Genomic DNA, 22342 nt, shown 5'->3' with positions numbered 1-22342 from the left:
CCCCCGTGTCAATTTGTGGTGACTCCACCCTGAAGCAATTTTATGAAGAAAAATGCAAAAAGGCTAACATGGCATTAAAGATCAATTTAATCCAATCTAGAATGATAAACACTAGTATGAGTTAATTTAACTGCAAACAGTTAGTTACACCTGGTCACTTCCCCTGACAGTTGGTATTGGAGACATAGCCAAAGGATAATGTACTCTCATCTGCTGGTCAACGTTTCTCCTTAGGGTATGGACACGTGTTCATTTTTAGTGTTACAGGGGCTGTTTTGTACAGGGGCTATACTGTTTTATAAGCCCCCTGACAGGAGTGCTACAAAATCACGTCAAAAGCATGCTCTCCAGCTAAGGGGCAATAAGGAACTGCTTCTTTGCTTCCCCCCACCCCCTTGAAAGACTGTTAAAGAGGCAACACATCAATGCTCTTGTAGGAGTAGTGGTGGCATCAGAGTATTTGCCTAGAGATGCATAATGCATGTAAATGCATTATGTTGGCATTTTCAGATACTGACATGACAAAACGTACTTTTTGTTGCTTTTGGGGAAGTCTGGAAGTATGATGGCTTTCCATATTTCAAAATTTTCTATGTATTAAAGAGTATTTCAGAAATGTTTTTGGAGTCCCATAGAAATGCTGTAGCAGTATCATGTTTTATTTCCCAATAAGAGTGATCCATATGGCAATATTATTAGTTGGCCCTGTTATAAGTAGCTCTTTGCATGGCTTTCCAATGGTCAGAAAGAAGCTCCCACCCTTACCGCATGACTCTACACAGATTATTTACAATAGTCAGCCTAGCTTTACCAAAAAGTATAGTGACTGCACACCAGGCAGGAACTGGGGCCATGACTTACTTACCTTACCCATTTTCCCAGTTAACCTTGAGAAGGAGTAGAGCAAGGACTGAGGGGAATAATATGCTCCATCCTAATGGATGTAGAAGATTGTGATGCATACTTGCCCAAGGGACTCCTCTTACACAAATCTGCAGCTTACAAGCCACAGTCAAACAGCCTGTGAAGAATCAATCCCTGCTGGGATATGAACTAGAGAAACTATCCTCAAAAGCTCTTTTTGTCCAAAGTACACTCTTGAATAGCCATGGCAGTGACCAGAAACAGCAGAGGTTCCCTCCAGGTTTGTGTTAAATATGGATTTAAGAGCCACAACTAGGCAAGATGTTGAAGCTGAGGAACACAACTTCAGTCAAAAATACTGTAAATTTTTCAGAGGCAAAATTAAAAAAAAACACTTAAGACTAAGAAGTAAACATAACTGCACAAACTAATATGAAAAATACGACACTTAGGATAGAACAATCAAATGAACAAATACAAAGTAGAGAACTGACTAGGCTGCAATATGGGGAAAAGGACCTAGGGATTACAGTGAACTACAAGATGAACATAAGTCAAAACTGTAATGTTGATGCAAATAAGCAAACAGCATAGTGGAATGCATTAACAGGAGTGTTGTGTGCAAGTTATGAGAACATTTGTCTAGGATGGTTTTGACAGGGATGACCTTGTTCTGAGCAAGGACAGACCACCTCTTGAGGTTCTCCTAAGGTCCTCTAGATGAACAACTTTAGTTCTATTCAAAATAATAGATCCACCAACAGAGATCTGTCTTCTGCAGCAGCTAGGGTTTAAACTTCAGTTAAGCAGAAAATTAGTCTTTGTCCCTGCTCTATAACTACATAACTCTGGAAAAAATCTTTTTTTCTTCATTCTCCCTTTCAAAAACAAGGTGTATATAATATTCAGGGGCATTCTGCTTGCAAGAAAATACAATATGTTTTGTAACTGATGATGCTATCTTCTGTGGTTTGTAAATGGAATGAATGACACTGAAAAAAGGAAGTGCAGCTAACCAGGTTCTACTGATAATCTACTAACCTATTACAACCTTTTCAGAAATAATTCTGGAGACAGTGCATTACAAATATTTTAATATAAACACATTACAAAACAACATTTCAAAAATGCTTATAATGCAAATGAAACGTTACTACTAGCAATATTTTTATTGCTGAAATCTGTTATTTTTTCTTTCTCTTTTGATTAATTTATCCTACTTCTCCCCATGTACAAAGAGTCTGTCATAAGCACTCCATGGGCTGGCCAGTAAAGATCAGTTTACTTAATCGTCTTTTATAGCTTCTACTGGCATAGTATCCAAAAACTGAGGATAATAATGACGACTGGTATAAATATCCACTTCTTTCCCCCTGCTAGCCAGGCCATTTCAATATCAGTGAAATCCCCTGTCAAGTAAATTTATCTTAAAAATTCTTTGCCAAAAGTTTTATAAATTGTATAAAGAAGTTTCATTGTTCAGAGTTTAGGAGAACAACAAACTTTTCAGAAATTCCAACAAATTTGTGTTTTTTCAGCTGTATATGCCAATGTCTATGCTATTCCATAGTTTTTTGGCTTACCTTTTTCTGCAATAGGTCATTAAAGTGATTCTTAAGAGGGAAAGACAAAGATTTCATTCTTAGGCCCCAATGCTGCAAACATTATCCATGTGCTTAATTTTACTACCAAGTGGTACTTTTTACAGTAGTAAAGTTAAGCACCTGTGTACATTTACTAAATCAAGGCCTTCAAGAGCCAACCAGTTCCTGACCAGCTAAAAGCATTGTGTACCTAACTAATACATAGTGAGCTCTGTCAGGAACAGGCTGCATCCTCTTTGTATTTGTATAATACTGAGTACATCGACAGTGCTTAGCAAGAAAAAAATTTATGGGTCTTTATTTTCAGGCCCTTCCTATAATTACTGGTACAGATTAAAGACTTTTGTTGTCACTAATCAGAAGGGCGTGGACTGGAATGCATTTTGCACCAGGTGCTTAGAGGCCTCTGACTTTTTATCTACCCTTTCACTACGCAGTTGTATGCTGGCAGCAAAATCAAAGGCAAAGTTGAAGCTTTTTATGAAAATCAAGGCTTCTATGTACAGAAACTGTATGCTGATTATATAAATTTGGCAAATAGTCCTTTCTTTGATTTATTCAGAATATTCTAACAAATGTGCCGTCTGCATGAATAAATGGTTACACAGCCGTAAGAGAAATTTAAGAGAAAAGGGCACACTACTACTATATTTCTTGAAACTAAACTGATTTACTGATCCTCTATGTATATAAGGCACATCATTATACTAGGTACCCTCTAATCAAAAGTAAATGTTTCCTCTTAATAATTTGACTCAAAGGCAATTAACATTACATTATTCATGCCAAAATCCTAAAATTTTGATTTAGTGTATGGCAGAACAATGTCTTCTCTTCAGGGATCACTTTCTGCATCTTTACTAGTGCTATGCACTGAAAAGAAGTGATAAAACAACAACTCAAAATGTGATTTGGTCCAATAAAGGTCAACAAAACTTAGTACTTCCTGCAGATCTTCAAGAAGCTGGCACTTAAAGTATTTAATACATTTCAATATGTGACTACATTGAAAAAATCTTTTAGAAAAATATGATAAAAAAATACCACAGTGTAATCCTACAGCTTCCTAGTGAATTTGTTTAACTATATCTCTAGAGGCTTGTACTACTTTAGTGTCAAATAATGAGGTAGCACATTGTTCCAAAACTGCTGTGAATCTTGTAATCCATTCACCAAGCTATGTTTTGACTTTACTTTCTGTTTAGTATTTCGTACAGAACTTTCTCTCTTCTTCTCCTCTCTGTTACTTTTACTTTGCCTTTGCTGAGGCTTATTTTCTTTTATTTTTTTTCCAGCTTTCCTCCTTTCCTTCTCCTTTCCGTCATCATCTTCCCCTTCCACCTCTTCATGTTCCCCTTCTGACTTCTCTTTCCCTTCATTTTTTCCCTCTTCCTCTCCCTCTTCCCCTTCATCTTCCCTGTCTTCTTCCCCTTCCCCCTCTTCACCCCCATCTTCCTCCCCTTCCCCCTCTTCATCTTCCCCATCTTCCTCCCCTTCCCCCTCATCTTCCCCTTCCCCCTCATCTTCCCCCTCTTCCTCCCCTTCCCCCTCTTCATCTTCCCCGTCTTCCTCCCCTTCCCCCTCTTCATCTTCTCCGTCTTCCTCCCCTTCCCCATCTTCCCCATCTTCCTCCCCTTCTCCGTCTTCCTCCCCTTCCCCATCTTCCCCCTCTTCCTCCCCTTCCCCCTCTTCATCTTCCCCATCTTCCTCCCCTTCTCCCTCTTCATCTTCCCCATCTTCTTCCTCTCCATCTTCCTCCTCTTCCCCATCTTCCTCCCTTTCCCCGTGTTCCTCCCCTTCCTCTTCCTGCTCCTCTTCTTTCCCTTCCTCTTCCCCCTCTTCCTCTTCTTTCCCTTCCTCTTCTTCACCTCTCCCCTCTTCTTCCCCTTCTTCCTCTCCTTCTTCTCCCTCCTCTTCCTGTTCATCCTCCCCTTGTTCCCCCTCTTCTTCCTCTTTCCCTTCTTGTTCCCCTTCTTCCCCTTCCCCTTCTTCCTTATTTTCCCCCTCATCTTCCCCTTCTTCATCCTCCCCCTCTCCTTCCTCACTCTTATTCTGTTCCTCTTCCTCCTCCTTGTCTATACACTCATCTTTCTTATATTTGCTGTCCTCTTCTCTTGTCTTCTCCTCATTGTCATAATCTTTTTCCTCACTCACTAGTTCTTTATCCTCTTCACTCTCCCTGTCTGTGCCATCTCCTCTTTGGTGATTCTCAAGATCCTCTTCCTCTCTCTCATTCTCATCTTCTGCTTCAAACAATGATTTGTCTTTTCCATCAATTTCTTCCTCTTCATCTCCATCTGCTGCTCCTAAATAATCTTCATCTTCACCTTTTCTAACCTCATTTTCATCCTCCTCTTCTCTAGATTCTTCTTCACTGTTTTCAACTTTCTCAGAGTGTTTCTTTTTTTTACTCTCACCATCCTTTATTCTAATGTCACTTTCTCCACTCTCCTGCTCTTGACCAAATTCTTCTTCATTTTTACCTTCTTCCCATTTCGCCTCAGTATCTCTTCCTTCTGGATATAAATCATCCACATTTTCCACTGCTTCTATTTCTTTTTGTGTTCCTGTGTCTTCATAAGTAGCTTTGTGTATTTTTTGTCTCTGAAGTACATATTCTGTAAGATCATTTCTATTTTCATCACTAGAAGATGATGACGCACCTATTGCTATTTCTTTCGTGAAATTCTGCTTTTTCTTAAATACTCTCTGTTCTTCATTACTTTCTTTCTCTCTGACATAGATTTTTCCTAACTTGTCAGATTTCTCAGTTTCATCCTTTGCTTTGCCTTCAAGATCCACCTCATTTTTACTTTGTTTTTTAACTGTTTTGTTTTTTTGTGTATCTAATGAACGAAATACTGGTTTATTACTGTCTGCAGAAAGAAGCACATCTTTTTTATGGGCTTGCTTAGACTTAGTATTCGCCTTTGATTTTTTAGTCTCATCACTGGAAACATAAGATATGTCTTGTTTAACAGACTTAGACCTTTCTGAATATTCTTTCTTCCTTTTTGCTAATATGCGTTCTTTAATAGTTTGCTGAACATCATGCTTCAGTTTCCCAACACTGTGTGCTTGTTCAAGTTTACCTTTTATTTTCTTTTTATCAACGTTAGTTTTTCCTATAAAGGCATGAAAACCACTTCCTAAATCTGAATAATTTCCAAGTGACTCTGAAAACAAAGGCTGCTTTTGCAAAGAATCATCAGTTGACTTTGAAACTTCCTGCATGAAATTAAGATCAGCCTGTTTCAACCCACCCTTACCATCATTTTTCAGATTCACATTTTTATTGCTCTTCTAGTCCACATGAGAAGCAGAAAATTAAAAAGAAAGAAGGAAAGCATTAAGAACAAATTAAAGGAGAGCAAACAGAAAAAAACTATAGAGACGTATGAATAAAAAAGGAAGTGATTTGTTTGATGGGACTACAAATGGGAATGAAACATGAAGCTGCTAATGAAGTGTCCTCAGTATTAAAAATCATAATTGCTTTAAGATTACTACAATATGGTAATAAAGGAATAATTTAATTTTATAATGGTTAACATTACTTCTGTTCAGTAAAATAACTGTTTTGAATTTACACCTGTGTTTTATAAACAAAAACTTGCCTTCTCTTGTGCCCTGAGTTTTAATTCAGGTAGTCTAATATCAACATAGGAATATCAGATATTCTAGCATTAACAAAGAATTACAAAATGTACAGTTTAAATTACAGAGTACTGCACCATCAGTTGCAGAAGCATCATACTATTTAATCTCAAACTGCACTGGGCAGACTGTAGATCTCAAACCCTACTGTCAGCATGTAGACATTTGCTCTCTCAGGAGAAACTCTCCTGAGAGTGATTTAACTTTGTTTGTTCCCAGGTTATTTTTCTCCTGGAGCAGACATTTTTACTCTGGGAGAAAAACCCTGAATATCTTTACACTTGTGGTTTCTCCTGGGAGAGCAGTGACTCTCCCAGGAGAAACTGAAGATCAGTATGAGGCCTGTGACTGCACAGAGTCCCAGTGACTTTAATGGGCTCTTTGCAGGGAGATGGTGCAAGGTTCTATTCAGCTGAGTAATTTGAAGGCTCTGAGGGAAGAAGTTAAAGGTAAGAATGAGTCTACGAAAAACTGCTGAGTTTACTCTTTTAGCACTTGCAGCAAAAAAGGTATTGCCATCCTGGCCAGGTACAAACATTCAAAAAGCCCAGTGCAGAATCGATCTAATTTATGCAGCTTTCTGTAAGTGGCATAGCTTAAATTGATAGTGAACAGAACACATATTTGTGCTTTGGTTGGGAGATAAAATCTTAGACTGATTTCTGCCATTTTTAAACTGGTCTATATGTGCCAGACTTTTGTTCTGTTACGGGTATAGACCGTTTTTTATGCCAAATTTCTGTTACAAGTATAGACTGGTTTCCAATCACTTATACTAGTAAAAGTGGAATGTCTGTACTTGGCCCCTATCAAATTGGTTAAAGCCTTTCTAAAAAACAATGTTATGTTACAGGTACCTTTTGTTTTTGAACTGGTGATAATTTTAAGGACTGGTCACTTGGATTCAATCTCATCACATGTGTCTGAAAAGAATGAAGATATCACTTAAAATGGAATACAATTAATATGTGTGAAATCAATAATACTGATAATTTAATTACACACTTTCATAAAGTCTGTCATCAGAGGATCTCAAACTGTCTTCCAAACAATCTGTCACAAAATTAAACTGTAATTATAATGGATTTGAAAACCTGTATTTTATCATTCAGTGAAGTAGATTAAATCCTTCTGTACATCATCTAGAAAAACCTACAGTTCAACATTTAAGAAATACAACCTACAAGGTCAGGCTGAAAGAACTAGAATTATTCATGAGTGGGGATTTGTTAAATCTTAAAATATCTGAAGGGAGATTATACAGAGGACGGAGACAGACTGTTCTCTGTGCCTGCAAGGGACAGGGCAAGGAGTAATGGTCTTAAATTGCATCAAGGAAAATTTAGGTTGGGTCACAGGAAAAACATCACTCTGAGAGTGGTTAAACATTGGACCAGGCTGTCCAGAGAGGTTGTAGAATCTCCATCCTTCCCAGGCCTCTTATCATTCTTACTGCTGTCTACTAGACTCTTCCTAACTTGTCCACATCATTCGTGAAGTGAGGGGCCCAAAACTAGACACCAGTACTCCAGGTGAGACTTCCCCAATGCTGAACAGAGAAGGAGATCACTCCCCTTGATTTGCAAGTCACACTCTTATTAATACAACCCCATATAATCTTGACCTTTTTTTTTTTTTTTTTTTTTTTGCAACAAGCACACTTTTAACTCTAGGTCCTTTCTGCAGTACTGGTAACTCATCAAGTCCTTCCTCAGTCTGTGCTAAATGCAGGACTGAACTTCTTATTGTTGAATTTCATCTGACTGATTTTGTACCATTTATCCAGGTTGTTGAGGTGATTCTGAATTCTAGCCCTACCCTCAGCAACTCTACCCAGTTTGTTGCTGTCTGCAAATCTGCTAAGTGTACAATCAATGTCCTCCTTTAAATCATTAATGAAGATATTAGACAATCCCAGACCAAGGACTGACTTGGGGAACCCACTCAATACCTCTCTTACCTAGACATTGCATTATTGATGACTGCTCATTGAACACAATGACCCAAACACTTGTGTATTCACCTTACAGAACATTAGTCTAGTCTGCAGTTCCTTAGCTTACTAATGAAATTGTCAAATGCTTTGTTAAAGTCCAGTTATATCATGTTTCCTACTCTCCCCTTATCTACACAGCCTATCAGCTTATCATAGTAGGAAATCAAGATGGTTAGGAATGTCTTGCTTTTAATGAATCTATGCTGGTTGTTTCTGATCACCTTGTTTTCTTCCAGGTGCTTAGAAACAGACTCCTTGATGATCTTTTCCATAATCTTGTTTGGTATTGAGGTCAGACTTACTGGTCTGCCCTAATCTGTAGTCTATTAATTGAACTACCAGTAGTTGTTTAAAATAAAGTTATAACTTAAGCTTGACTTAATATTAAAGGAACAAGTGCTAGGTATCCATCTTGTATGAAGTTACAAAAATTCTGTTCAGAAAGGAAAAAAAAGCAAACCAGTGTAGTCAATCAACACAAACAGGTCACTAGGCCACAAAAGGCTAAAGGTCTGTGCAAGTAGAACAACAGCTCTTAAAACTTGGAAACCAACCCACTTTATAGCATGCATTTCATAAAAAATATTACTGCTATCCTGTTATCTCCTAAAATAACAACTGTTAAGCCACAACACAACTTCAGTAGCAGATATCTTACCATATTTAGTATATCAGTTGTGTTTCCAAGGCTTCTTTCATTCTCTGAATCTTCCTCTGGGGAACTCCTGTCAGATTTTTGGTTTTCTTGATTCTCAACTTAAATAAAACAAGAAAATTAAAAAATAAGTAAACAGGTACTACAGAAGCAATTGAATACAGTCAGACCCCAAGTTACGTGGGGGATACATTTCTGAAAAACACTGTGTAAGTTGAAACCGTGTAACTTGAGGCATTAAGTTAAGGGGGATAGGGACCTGGGAGCAAGACTTGATAACATTATTTCATAATAAAAGGATATTTAAACACAAAATAATGTAATTAATAGCCTTATTAAAACCTTTACATGCTCATACAGAGACAAAGCTTGAGCCCTAATTGCTGCGCTGTCAACAACTGCTCCTTTTCTACTGGTCATTTCATTGATCCAAACATTAAGGAGTTTCTCAACCTTATCTAAATGAGGAATTCTAGTCACCAATGACAGTCTTGAACTCACAAAGGTTGTTGTTTTCACACAGTCTCTAAATTTTTGCTCTCTTTTTTTAACGGTAAGCACAGTCGATTCACTTAAACTGTATTGGCGAGCAATCGACGCAGCACTATTGCCTTATCTTAATTTATCAAGGATTTTTATTTGCTGGGCCAGGGTGATAGACTTACATGCTCTTTCGAGCACAACATCAAAGGCTTTCTTTGACACCATTTTCACAAATATTCAGGGGTTAACATAACCAAAAATGATGGACAATCTTGGAGGAAATGACAAGTGATGCTAACACTACGTAAGCAGACTGTAACTAACCACTGCTCTACTGCAAACAGTGTAAACGTGAACCAGGGCATTGTGTAAGTTGAAACATGGTCATGTTATATAAAGCATGTATATGTGAATCAGTGTAACTTGAAACCGTGTAACTGGAGGTCCAATTGTATAACAAGTGAAAACCCCATCCCTTCTGACACAGAAGTATTATTAGCCTCTTTTTAAAACTGCAGGATCTGAGATATCATATCCTGCAACCACAAATGGTACTCTTGCAGTTCTTACTTTGTATTATTTATGTTTAAACTAGATAGAGTATGATGCCTAATCTCAATTCACTAGTGGTCTCAACCCATTTCTGCAAATTTTCAAAACAAGATCACTTGGGAAATGGTTCTTTTTAGATGATCTCTCTAATGATATTGTACTTTTCAATTTCCAAGATAATAAGAATAAGCTGTGGTTAAGCTATAGAATTAAAAGCTAGACAGCCCAGGTTCTCTTCCTACATCAGTCATGGACTTTCCTTCCTGGACAAGTCACTTAGGGCTAAATCTTTCAAGAGCTTAAGTATTTAAAGGATTTCTCCTTCAAGTACTTATGTAGCATTTATGTAGCCGTATACCAGCAATTTTCTGGAACTTACCCACAGTTTGGATTCTATTTCTACCAATGGTGCAATAGGATTGTCCTGCACCCACGTAGGCCAGAAGTATAACGGAAGAGGAGGAAGACCCTTCCCACCTTTTAGCCTAACAGACAAGGAGTGAGAGATCCATGTCCAGCCCCACCTCACTCAGAGAGGGAGTTTCCAGCAAATCACTCTAACCAGCAGGCCATATGCTAGGCATTACCCAGAGTCCTTGCCAGGCCTCCTCCTGAAGCTGTTCAGAAAGGGAAAAGAAGCGGTTTAGCTTCTAATCTGGATGCCTGACCCCAACAGTACAGAAACTATCCCACTGTTGTTTACAGGGGTGTAGGTTGTAGCCATGCTGGTCTAAGCACATAGGCAGACAAGGTTCTGTGGGTGAATCTAATATCTTTTATTACCAGGATGGCATCCAAGCCTGCCTTACATATCTACAAGAGCAAGATTACAACTCAGAGTACAGACCCAAAGATATTACTGACCTTATACACTTCATCCGCACACACAACAATTTCATTTTTAATAACCAACACTTCCTACAGACCATGGGCACAGCTATGGGCACCAAAATGGCCCCACAGTATACCAATCTTTTTATTAGCCACCTGGAAGAAGAATTCCTCAAGGACTGCACCATCAAACCCTTGCTATACTTAAGATATATTGATGACATCTTCATCATTTGGACTGAAAACATGCAATCTCTGATTGAGTTCCATCAGAAATCCAACAGTCACCATCTCTCCATCCAACTATCTCTTGAATACTCCAGCTCCATCATCTCCTTTTTAGACACGATGATCAATATCCATAATGGCAAAATACAGACCTCATTATACAAGAAACTCACAGACCAACATACATATCTGCATAGAACCAGCAATCACCTTAAATACACCTGTCACGGCAGGGTCCTTCAGGAGGGCCGTGATCTCCTTAAGGTCCCTCACTCCGTGTCAAGGCCAGTCCAAGGCACCCTCTTATTCTCGCCCTCCACGTCTTTGATGTTTGTGTATAGTTGGGAGGCTGCCTATGACTCCCTGGGCACGGTTAACTGGGACCTCTGTCCCCGTGTGATCCTGGACCCCCTGGGGGGTCTCCCGGTGTAATGGGTGCTCCCCGGACACCCTAGCCTTATGGGCTATGCGTGGCTCCTACCACCCCTAATACCACGCCCCAAGCCTTGCTGATGGGATAGACGTTGTCCGGTCACAATACATGCCCGCTTCCTCAGGTCCTCTCCTGTAATCTAGCCCACCCTTGGGCCTTCTCCGTATACTTGCCCGCTCTCTCTCTTGGGCCTTCTGTAACGTTTCGCCCCTCTCGGGGTCCTCGGTGTGCCCACTCCGGGCTCTCTCTCTAAAATATCGTCCCTCCTTGGGACTCTTGTCCACTCTGGGACTTCCTATCGGGCCCTACGGTCTCCAAGGCCCACCGCACTGCTTCCCCCTTTTCTGGGCGCTGTGCCGCTATCCCCTTTTCTCGGGGACCACCACAGCACCCTGTCCCTTGGGCTTATCGCGCTGCTATCCCCCTTTGCTGGGGACCACCGCAGCACCGCCCTTCTTCTGGGGCGCTGTACTGCTAACCCTCTCTCGTGGGGTCCACCGCAGCACCCTGCCCCTGTCCTGGGTTTCCCTGCAGTGCAGGCCTGTTACCGGGTCTACTATGCCCATCTTGGGCCCCTCAATAATACCACCCCCTCTCCAGGGGCTCGCTGTGCCCCGCTGGGCTCCTCAATAATACCGCCCCCTGTCAGGGGCTCTCTGTGCCCAGCCTGGGCTCTAAAAGTGCCCCTCCCTGGGGCTGGGGTCTATGCACCCCACAAGTGACGCCCTTGCTGGTGTCTGCTGCGCCCGTCCTGGGCTTCCTAATATGGCGCTCCCCCTCTTCGGGGCTCGCCAAGCCCACCTTGGGCTCCTCTAATAGTCCAATATGGCGCTCCCCCTCTTTGGAGCTCGCCGTGCCCACCTTGGGCTTCTCAATAGTCTAATATGGCGCTCTCCCTCTTTGGGGCTTGCCATGCCCACCTTGGGCTTCTTAATAGTGCCGCCCCCTCTTTGGGACTCATTGTGCCCATGCTGGGTTCTCTGATAAAATCGCCCCTCTCTCTGGGGTTGGGGTCTACATACCCCGCACACAACCCGGGGTCTGTGTCCCCCGTCCACAACCCACTGGTTGCGCTCCTCACTGCCAGTTGCGCCTGCACTGGCGCATAAGCTGCACCTTCACTGGCGCTGGGGGCCCCATACCACTGGGGTACCTATGAGGATAATGCGCCCTCTTGGCGCTAGACTGCGCCCTCACTGGCGCTGGGGCACCCCACCCCTATGGGGTCCCTATGAGGCCTCCTCCAACCCCTACAGCCTCACCCAAGCCTCCGGTGTAATAAGAGAGCCAAACATAAACTTGAGCCTCCTGGCTGTAACTCAAACCCGAAGCCTTATGGCTGTAACAACATTGCTCCATATGACAATGGTACTTGCTACTAGGCTCCTTTCCGCACCCTCACTCCCGGAGCTCCTGCCTCCCAGGCTGCTGGCAGAGAACTGCCAGCCTGGCCTCAGCCCTGGGCTTTATAAGGGCCAGGCCCTGCCCCCTACAGGCAGCTGGCTCCCCTTAGTTGCTCCGGCAACCCGCAGCTGCGCTTGTTACCCTGGCAACCCTCAGCTGGGCTCGTTATGACATGCCAGGGCTCTGTCTCTCTCTCCCTGGCAGTTTCTCCTCTCTAGAAGCAGAGCACCGAGATGCCCTGCGACAACACCAAAAAAGTTGTGATATACAGCCAAGCCCTCAGATACCACTGAATTTGCACTAAGGAGAACACCTGGAATTGACACCTCACCAATCTGAAAAAGGCTTTCACCCAACAAGGATACTCCTCCAAAGAGATAGACATCACGTTTGAAAGAACCACCCAGCTACCATGTGAAAAACTGCTGCAATACAGAAGAAAACCCCGCACAAATCGCACACCGCTGGTTATGACATATCATCCCTCCCTTGAACCCATACAGAAAATCCTCAAACAATTGCAACCCATACTAGAAAGAGACCCTATTCTTAAAGTGATCTTCCCAGAGCCACCCATCCTACCCTTCAAACAAGCACCAAACCTCGCTAACTTCATCATCAGAAGAAAACTTCCTCAGGCCCAGAACACACCGAACAGATCCAGACCATGCCATGACAAGAAATGCAAAACTTGCCAACACATCTCCACCACCCCCACTATAACTAAACCCCACAACAGAGCCATCAGAATTCCCGGATCTTACAGCTGCACCTCTAGAAATGTAATATATCTCATCCAATGCACCAAATGCCCTGATGGAAAATATGTAGGAAAAACCAAACAACAACTGTGCACCAGAATGAACGCACACCAGAAATCTATCAAAGACAAGAATACGCAATTACCTGTGGGGGCACATTTCTCACAAGAACGCCCTCTCTCTCCAATCTCTCAGTCCTGAGCCTCAAAGGAAACGTATAAAACACTTCTCAGAGACAAGCCTATGAACTTCACTTCATCAACCTCCTGGATACTAAAAATCATGGACTTATAGACATTGGATTTATGACACATTATAACCTGCCTGATATCTGATTCCCCAGGTACTTCTCCACTATTTAACTGCTACATTCATCCCCCTTCTCCCCCTGACCCAGTCTGTCTCTCACCTACTGACTCCTCAATTTACATATTCACTGAATGCCTGTCTTGCATGCATACCAGCCCAGCCTCTGGCTTCTTTATTTTTCATTCCATCTAGGAAGAGCACACACCAACTGCAGAAACTTCCTCAGCCTGACGAAGGGTTTTTAAACCCGAAAGCTTGCTTACAATTTTTTTTCCCATCTATTTAAGTTGGTCAAATAAAAGATATCAGATTCATCCAAAGAACCTTGTCTGCCACTGTTGTTTATCCATTTTATCCAGTAAATACTACATGCAATGTGCAGAGGGTCGAGACCTAGGTTTAGTGCTATGTATCATTTGCTCAAGCGCTCAGTTCCTGGATGTAAGCAGTTCCTTCACACAACCCTGAACAGTGTATGTATATATATATATATATATATATATATATATATATATAAAATGGTCGGGAAGACAACAGCAGAAAGCATACATTTCACCTGTTCTACAGCCCACATTAGATCCAAGGGCTTTATTTATATTAGCTCCTTCTGCACCAGGATGTTTTTCTGCAGATAAACGTGGTGGGACAGTGTTGCTGGTGATATGTAAAGAAGATTTCAGCAAGCCTTTTCCCAAGGGAGGTAGTGTTCGTACCATTCGACCAAATTGTTCTGGTGACTTTTCCTTTAAAAAAAAAAAAAAAGAACATTTAGAGAAAATTTGAGGCTAGTAACAGAAGGTTAAAATGCAAATACCTTCTCAAATTTAATTATGGTATTAGCTCTACTAAATGCTGGTAGTATAACTAGGGGTGGGCAAGAAAGGAACCCAGCCCAGATACCAAATTAGGAAGAGTGCTGGAATAACCCTTCACAGAGTCTATACCCCAGAACCCATGCTGGGAACTTCATACATCATAATGATGCTAAACAGGACATTTTTTTTTTCCCTTCATCACTCTTGATCAGAGGACATATTTCCTTTCCTTAGCCTTGAAATTCAAACATTTATTTCAGCAAAGTATTTATTTGTTGAACATATAATTTTAACTGAAAAAGTAACTTGTATTCTTGCAAAAAAATATGCAAACTCTACATGATGAAAAATATTTAGTTCTGAAATTACCCTCTCTCTCCGTCGCATTCGTGCTGACAATGTTCGCTGTAAGGTGTCTGATATTAATGAATCTCCACCCAGTTTGGAAATAGTAGCAGTCAAATAGTTTTCATGTAAATCTCCTAAGAGTATTTCTTCAGAGCCCTTCAGCCTTGGTGAGGCAAAAACTAGCATGTGACAGCCACCACAAGCAACCTACGGTATCAACACAAGGATCTCATTATCTCACATTCACCATCGTGGATGCAAAGGGTAGAAAAAGGGTTCAAAACTGAAAATGTTTTTCTTTGTATATAGTGACAGTATAACCATAAGCTAAAGTATACCACTATAATTAATGGTGTTTAAAATATATATTGATCTAAATTCATTCCTATTTTAAATACAGAATGCAGTAAAATACAGAGTAAAGTTAGCAAACTGTCTCTCCAGAAGTAAACAAAATTTGCTGCACTAATTTTCAAAGGAGATTTAGCAAATCATTTTGATAAAAGCCAATATGGTACATACAGCTTTGCCAACTGTAGCAATTTTGTCAGGGCTCTCACACTGTTTGATGTTTTAGTTCAAGTCCTAACCAGATAACTTATCGCAGAAGAATCTCAGCTTTTATTCAAAAAAAGAAGTTTCTGGCTATTGCAATTACAGACAAGACTATCCCAAAAGTACTGTAACAGCTCAAAAAATGAGAAGGGAAGGAATACAAAAACTCAAAATATTAGTTTCTTTCTTAAATTTTATGAGATTCTGAGGGCCTGACTCATAATATTTTAATAGTTGCTGCTGGCATTATTGTAACATTTCAGCAAATAAATAAATATAAACAGCCTAAGAGAGAACAATAGTACCCCTCTTTTCTCATCACATCTGAATTAAAAAAATAAACCCATTTTCATTTTATTAATATGTTGGTAAATGTATTGTTTAGATTCTCTTTAACCATTTCTAACTCAGACAGTGCAGTACTTAGTGCATAAAAATATAAAAGCTGTTTTGTCTATTTTTATAGTCCAAACTAACCATGATGCAAAAATGAAGCATCGGCATGATGAATGCTGACATTTTTTTTTTAATTACATTCTTACAGTGTTAGTAATCTATAGCAATATTAGGTAAATATTGAAGAAAATGTATTTTTAAATACAATCTTGAACTATCAGGTTTCTCTAAATAACATATCTTGTTTAAATTACAGACAGTTGAATGCCTGAGAAGCAAAAACAAAACAAAGTTTTACCAAAAGGACGGAAAACCTCAAGAAATTAGAACATAAGGTAGGTATGAATTGATTAGTAAAATTCTCTTCTCCAAGTCCTAACTTGCCATGTCGTCCATCTCCAAAGCTAAACATAAGGCCATTGTCTGTATGGAGAAAGAAGAATGTATTCATACAGAAGATGCATTAAAAGCACAGGTGAAAACTAATACAAACTGAAGGAATAAGATTTGAAAGTAAGGAGCAATTCATTTCCAAAAGTAATATCTGAATATTTTTTAGATTTTCAAACTGATGAATATGGTCTGAAAATAAATATATTTTCAGAAAAAGTACTGTCTGGGATTAAGTTAGTCTAGACAACTGATAAACCAATAAAATTGAGGTACAGCAAATCTAAGACTGATAAATAGGACTGATAAGTAGAAAGGCATCATGAGACTACAATTGCTTTACAAAGCAGTATAGTCTACAAGACTGAATATAGGCTAAGAATCTAAAAACCCTGTATTTCAATCTATCTCTTCCACTAAGGCTAGTATGATCTGAGTCTTAGCCTTCAGTTAAACTTTAACTTAACCTTTAGTACTATTAAATGTGGATATATCTCCTTCATTGTACTCAATTTATATTGAAATTCCAGATTGTAAATTAAAATCCACTATCAGTTTAGTATTTTTAGCATACATACCTGTTATTACAGCTGTGTGATTTTCCCCACATGCAATGTTATTTATTTTGTGCCTCCTCAGATAGTCTACAGTCTTTGGTACTGGGGTTTCAAAAATAAATGTCCCATGTCCGAGCTGTCCATATTGTCCAAGACCAAACGTATATACATCTGTCTCTGAAAATGTACATGAAAATGTAAGAGCACACACGTCCTAGTTATAACCTGTCCATTATTACCAAAACAAAATCACACCAACTTCATGAAAACAGTATGTTTTATCAGTAGAGGTGCACCGATACATTAGTCCATATCGTATCACCACCGATAAATGGAAAATTGACATTATCAGCAATCAGCTTTTTTTGGCTGATGTGACTGATAATGTTACCGATAATGTCACCAGTAAACACTGCCTGCATGTGCGCAGCTGCAGCATGCACACAGCCAGCCTGGCAGCTTGGAGAGCCCTGCCCTAGCCCAAGTCCCACTCCCTCCCTCACCACAGGGGCCTTGATCTGCCCCTCCATGCCCCATCCCCCCCAACAGACTTACCAACCAGACGCTGCTTTCCAAGCTGCCAGGCTGCATATCAGCAATCAGATCAGTATTGGCCAATATAGCTCATTATTAATCAGCCATTGGTATCAGCCCAAAAAATCTTTATCAGTGCACCCCTATTTATCAGGGATTAACAGCCTTGTGAGAGAATGGTGTTCTACTTCAATAGCCAGAGCACAGCACCACTGAACATGTTCACTAGCCAGTACGGCCATTCAGAGCTGAATTGCTGGCTGTATATAAGTGCCAGAATTGGTACTTATACAGCTTAAATTATACTTATATAGTTTAAACAGCCATTTAGGTGTGAAACAGTATTCTGCCCTTACTGTGTCCATTGTTGGGGGAGTTATAGCCCCATTATGTGAAAGGCAGTACTTAAAAGCTGGGCATCTTGAAAATGTCATGCTGGAAAGAAGAAGGGAACTGGAGGGCCTCATCTTTTCTGAGAAATGGAAGGATCTTCCTATGACCAAGATCCAAACAAAAATCTTTCTTCATTTCCCTCCATCAGTCAGGAAAGGAGAAATAATTGCAAGCCAGTCACTTGAAAGGAACTGTGGAACAGAAGGTACTCTCTGCCTTTAGTACATGCTTGACATGAGGGTGCTGCTAAGGCAATACATTTCTGTGCTCAAGTACATGTGCACCCACTCCCTGCTGCACCACACTGCACAGGTGCCCCATTGCCATGGGCTCATGCAGTCCCATGGACTGCAACATGCCACCCTGCCCCTGGATAAGGAGCAGCAGAAGCCAGAAGAAGAGAGAAGGAGAACCCAGAGACTACAGTCCAAGTGCAGTTGGAGTGACTGTGGGGATCAAAGTCTGGGTGGGAGCCTGTAGGTCTGCAACTTAACCCCTTGCAGACTGCATGAGGCCCACCAGCCAGCAGTTGGTCAGCCCTGGGGTAGATCATCTATTACTGCCCCAACACAGTAACATAACATGGAATTTCACATCAGCAAAAAATACAGGATCAAGTCTTGTAACACTAAAAGCTAAAAAAAAAAAAAATTCTACTTAGATCTTTTGCCTTCCCCAACCCCAAAATTATTAAAATATTTTCAGAAGTCATATCAAGAAACCATGAATGTGCATCACAAAAAAGTTTTTCACCTTTTAATTTAAACATGCAAGCATTTTGTAAAGCTCTTTCTACTAAATGTAACTCTTAAGCTCCCTCTGCTGGAAGATTTGGTACTAGAAAACAAAATTCAGAAGAAATTTCTGAGCAGTAAAAAAAAAGAATAAAATAAATTAAACCTTCTTGTAATTAGCTTTTTTATTAATTGGAGAGACTTGAGGTGGATTCTCTTTGGGCATCTATGTGGTGCTTTTGGCATGTGTGCACAGATAGGAATTCAACTTTACCTGAACCTGTAAGCTCAAGCACATAGGCTGAGCATACACAATAGGTTGCATACTGAGTCTGTACCCAGACACGTGTGTGCAAACCTGAGTAGACAAAATATGGCTTGCTGAGGGATTTTGTCCAGCCCATGGTAGGTCCCTCAGTTCTGCAGGCTGAGGTGTGGTGGGCAGCCTGGGATGTGGTACATGGAGCTATTCCTGCCACACCCGGGCACACGGCAGGGCTGGAGCAGTGTCGTAGCCAGACTTCACTTCCCAGCAGCCCCAGTCAGAGGCGCCTTCCGGCACCACCAGACCAGGCTCCACTGCCCAGCCACCCAGGCTTGTCCACCCTGCACCCACCACCGGGCCAGGACCTGCATGGACAAGGTGCTCAGCCAGGGCTGAGGGTGGGTGGGCAGTGGCATCTGGGAGCAAGGCTGGTGGCTGGGACCAGGGAGACCCCGGGATCTTGGGGCAGTGACACCACGGGGTCGGGTTGGGGTAGAGCCTGTGACGGGCGCGGGTTCCACAGGCAGGGGTATGCAGGAAGTAGACCACAGCTGTGCCCCAGGCCTAGGCCTCACACTGTCACCGCCCCAAGATGTCAGACATGGCTCCAGATGCAGCTCCCCGCCCACCCGCAGCCCCATCCTGTCCATGGAGTCCCCGAGATTGCAGGGCAGTGACAGTGCTAGTCAACCAACTTCTAGGGATGGAGATTCCACATTTCTTTAAGCGGCCTGTTCCAATGTTTCACCCTCATGTTTAGAAAGTTCCTTCTGATCTCTAACATACCTTTCCTCTGCTGAAACTTGAGGTCATTGCTCCTGGTCCTGCCACAGACTAATAGAATCATAGAGAAAGTAGGGCTGGAAGGGACCTCCAGTGGTCATCTAGTCCAACTCTATGCCTGAGGCAGGATCATCCCTATCCAAACCATCCCAAACTATAATATAAACTCTACACAAGACTACCATCAACCCTTATACAGCATAGATCTAACATCCTAACCTGCCACAGGTAAAGCAGAGGGACTACAGCAGCCATGCTTCTATGACATGTTGTCAATATATACTTAAAAGACCCTGAGTAGAGGGCCATGCTCCCCACTACAGAGGAAGGGAATCCCCACCCCCAACCCCGTCCATACCAATCTGACTATGGGGTAAAATTCTTTCCTGACCCCAAATATGAAGTTCATTCAGCCCTACTTCAAAAGGATGGGAGAAAATAGAGTCTTTCTCTAGATCTGACAAAGTAGGATGTAGGATGTTACATCCTACAAAAGTTTGTCTCTCTGAATCAGTTAATGTCTAAAGTGCCACCCTGGGCTACCTTCTCCCTGCCTCCATATTAACACAGCTAACCAGCCAAAGAGATGTAACTATCTTTCATATTTTTGATTGGCTATACCAATGGCTGAAGGGACTGAGGATTATGGGGAGATGAAGGATGGTTGTGGTGGGGGGCAGGGCATACTCCATAAATCCTCATAGGTGACACCGTGACATCTCTGCAGTCTCCAACTGGCATTTAAACTTCTAGACAAAGCCATAATTGCCTAGAAAGCACAACAGGAAAAAGTGGATGCTCTACCAGCTCTCACCAGTTTTATTCCTCTTGAAAGCACTGATTTTTTGTCTGCAGAATATTAAATATTAGAATAATATGCTTATACTGAAAATGACTGCAAAATCAATTACTTAGGCAAACTTATTTTTACCACAGGCAGCAAAAATTACCTTCAGAGATTTCAGTATGAATATTGTACTGACTTAGAGAAGAAGTGGTTTGATGAAGCTGGAGAATCCCAAGTGGTTTGCACAGATTTCTAATTCTGTCATGGAAAGGTAAAGTTTTATCAACCCTCCCCTGTGAACTCACCTATTGTTTTAGAAAAGGAGTCTTTGACTTTTAAAATTTTTAATAGTCTAGAGGAGGAAGACGAAATCAAGAATGCTTTAAATAGAAGACTATACAATTGATTTATATTGTCACATTAGCTGAGGACTGCCACATTTTTTCCTTTGAAAAAGAAACTTCCTTTGGCCTCTCTGAGCATGGGAAGTAGTAGAAAACTATTTTATATACAGGCCTGCTTCTAGAGGAACTGCTGTCATCTGAAGAAATAGAAGGTTTGGGGGCCACTCCCATTATTTGCCTCTTCTCATCTAGCCTTCTAGATTTAGGAAGTAATTTTTACTGGAAAAGCTTTTTAAGTAAGTGCACAATTTGGGATTATGCTTCTTTTATTTTTTCCCCAACATGGTACTACCTGGAGCATTACATGCTTCATATGTAATTTTGCCTGCAAAAGTGATTGTAGTCTTATAAGTAGGGGTCTACCCAACTCAAGGAGGGCCAGCCAATTTTGCATGGAGATCATGGGGCTGGCCACCATTTTCATGGGCTGATAGTGGTGCCCCCCCCGTGCCTTTGATTGGCTGAGGGGCCCCAATGGCCCTGCCCCTCACCGCTGATTGATTGCAAGGGCTATTGTCACACAGCCTCATCCTTCGCCACTGGCAGGTTGCAAGGGCTGTCCGTCAGGTGGCCATACCCATTGTCATGAACAGAGGGGGGCGGGGCAACACAACAGACAGCCCTCAGCCAATCAGCAGCAAGAGGTGGGGTGGCAGTCATCTTGGGCTCCCCTTCATGCCAGTGGCCCCCTCCTTCCAGTGGGCTGCAGTGCCATGAGGACTGCTGGCTCCCTCTAGGAAGCCAGCATTTTAGTCTCAGTAAGTTGGTTTTATTTGTGAATTTCACAGACATTGCTTGATTTCACAGGCAACGTTGGATTTTGCAATTTCCACAAAATCCACAAAATCCTGATTTTGGTAGGTCTCTACTTATAATACTAGCAATACAATATTTCCTGATACCACATGCCAATGACAATCTCAGGTGTATAGCACCTCATCGGATTGTATTAACATGGAAGCTCAAGTGTCTGTATTCATATTCTAGTTACAAAGTAAACAATGCATTATTTTTATTACAGCATAAATTACTAAAATCATCATTAAAGGCACTATAATATTTAGAAAAAGTAGGATGCTAGCATTGTTCTTTGCTTTACAAATCTTCTTGTACCATAAACATACTACACAGGCTATCACTGCTGCCAGAGAAAGTTTACTGTGCAATGAGGAGTTCTTGCAATTCCAGTCTTTCATCATTAAAAAACACCAAAAACAAAAGACAGAGTGGGGAAGGGGAGAGGAAGGAAAGAGAAACTGTTTACAATGTATGCTATAAAAAATTAAGTTTCTTGCCAATAGATTTGAATGCTCTAAAGCAGCAGTTCCCAAACTATGGTACACGTACCACCAGTGGTATGCAGATGACCTGTGAGCGGTACGTGGAAACCAGGGGAAGGGGCGCACACACACCCACACCCAGTTGCAGCCTGCTGCGTGTGTGGAGCAGTGCCCAGCAGGTAAGTGTGTTGGAGAGGGAAGGAGCATGGGGAAGGGAAGGTGGGGGTAAATCGAAGCCCCCACAGTGAGGCAGGGAGTGGGGTAGGGGCTGGGGTGAATGGGGCCCTGGGAAGGGTGGTGGAATGGTTGGAGCCCGGGTGGCTT

At 41.5% G+C, this 22342-nt stretch overlaps 1 protein-coding gene across 1 annotated transcript in view; it reads right to left on the bottom strand.

The window, feature by feature from the left end:
• Positions 1-3347: 3347 nt before the first annotated feature.
• RPGR (retinitis pigmentosa GTPase regulator) overlaps positions 3348-22342 on the bottom strand; it is a 58542-nt gene continuing 39547 nt past the window's right edge. Inside the window, exons 8-14 of the mRNA XM_059724372.1 lie at positions 16860-17015; positions 16190-16314; positions 14962-15147; positions 14334-14520; positions 8780-8877; positions 6983-7048; positions 3348-5771 (exon numbers count right to left, since the gene is read on the bottom strand). Coding sequence (XP_059580355.1) covers positions 3573-5771; positions 6983-7048; positions 8780-8877; positions 14334-14520; positions 14962-15147; positions 16190-16314; positions 16860-17015 — 3017 coding nt within the window. The 3' untranslated portion in view covers positions 3348-3572. The remainder of the gene's footprint in view (positions 5772-6982; positions 7049-8779; positions 8878-14333; positions 14521-14961; positions 15148-16189; positions 16315-16859; positions 17016-22342) is intronic.

The sequence above is a fragment of the Alligator mississippiensis genome, chromosome 1 (assembly GCF_030867095.1).
Source record: "Alligator mississippiensis isolate rAllMis1 chromosome 1, rAllMis1, whole genome shotgun sequence".
NCBI classification, from domain to species: Eukaryota; Metazoa; Chordata; order Crocodylia; family Alligatoridae; genus Alligator; species Alligator mississippiensis.
The sequence above is the reverse complement of the archived record's forward strand: the minus strand, read 5'-3'. Positions and strand labels throughout refer to the sequence as shown.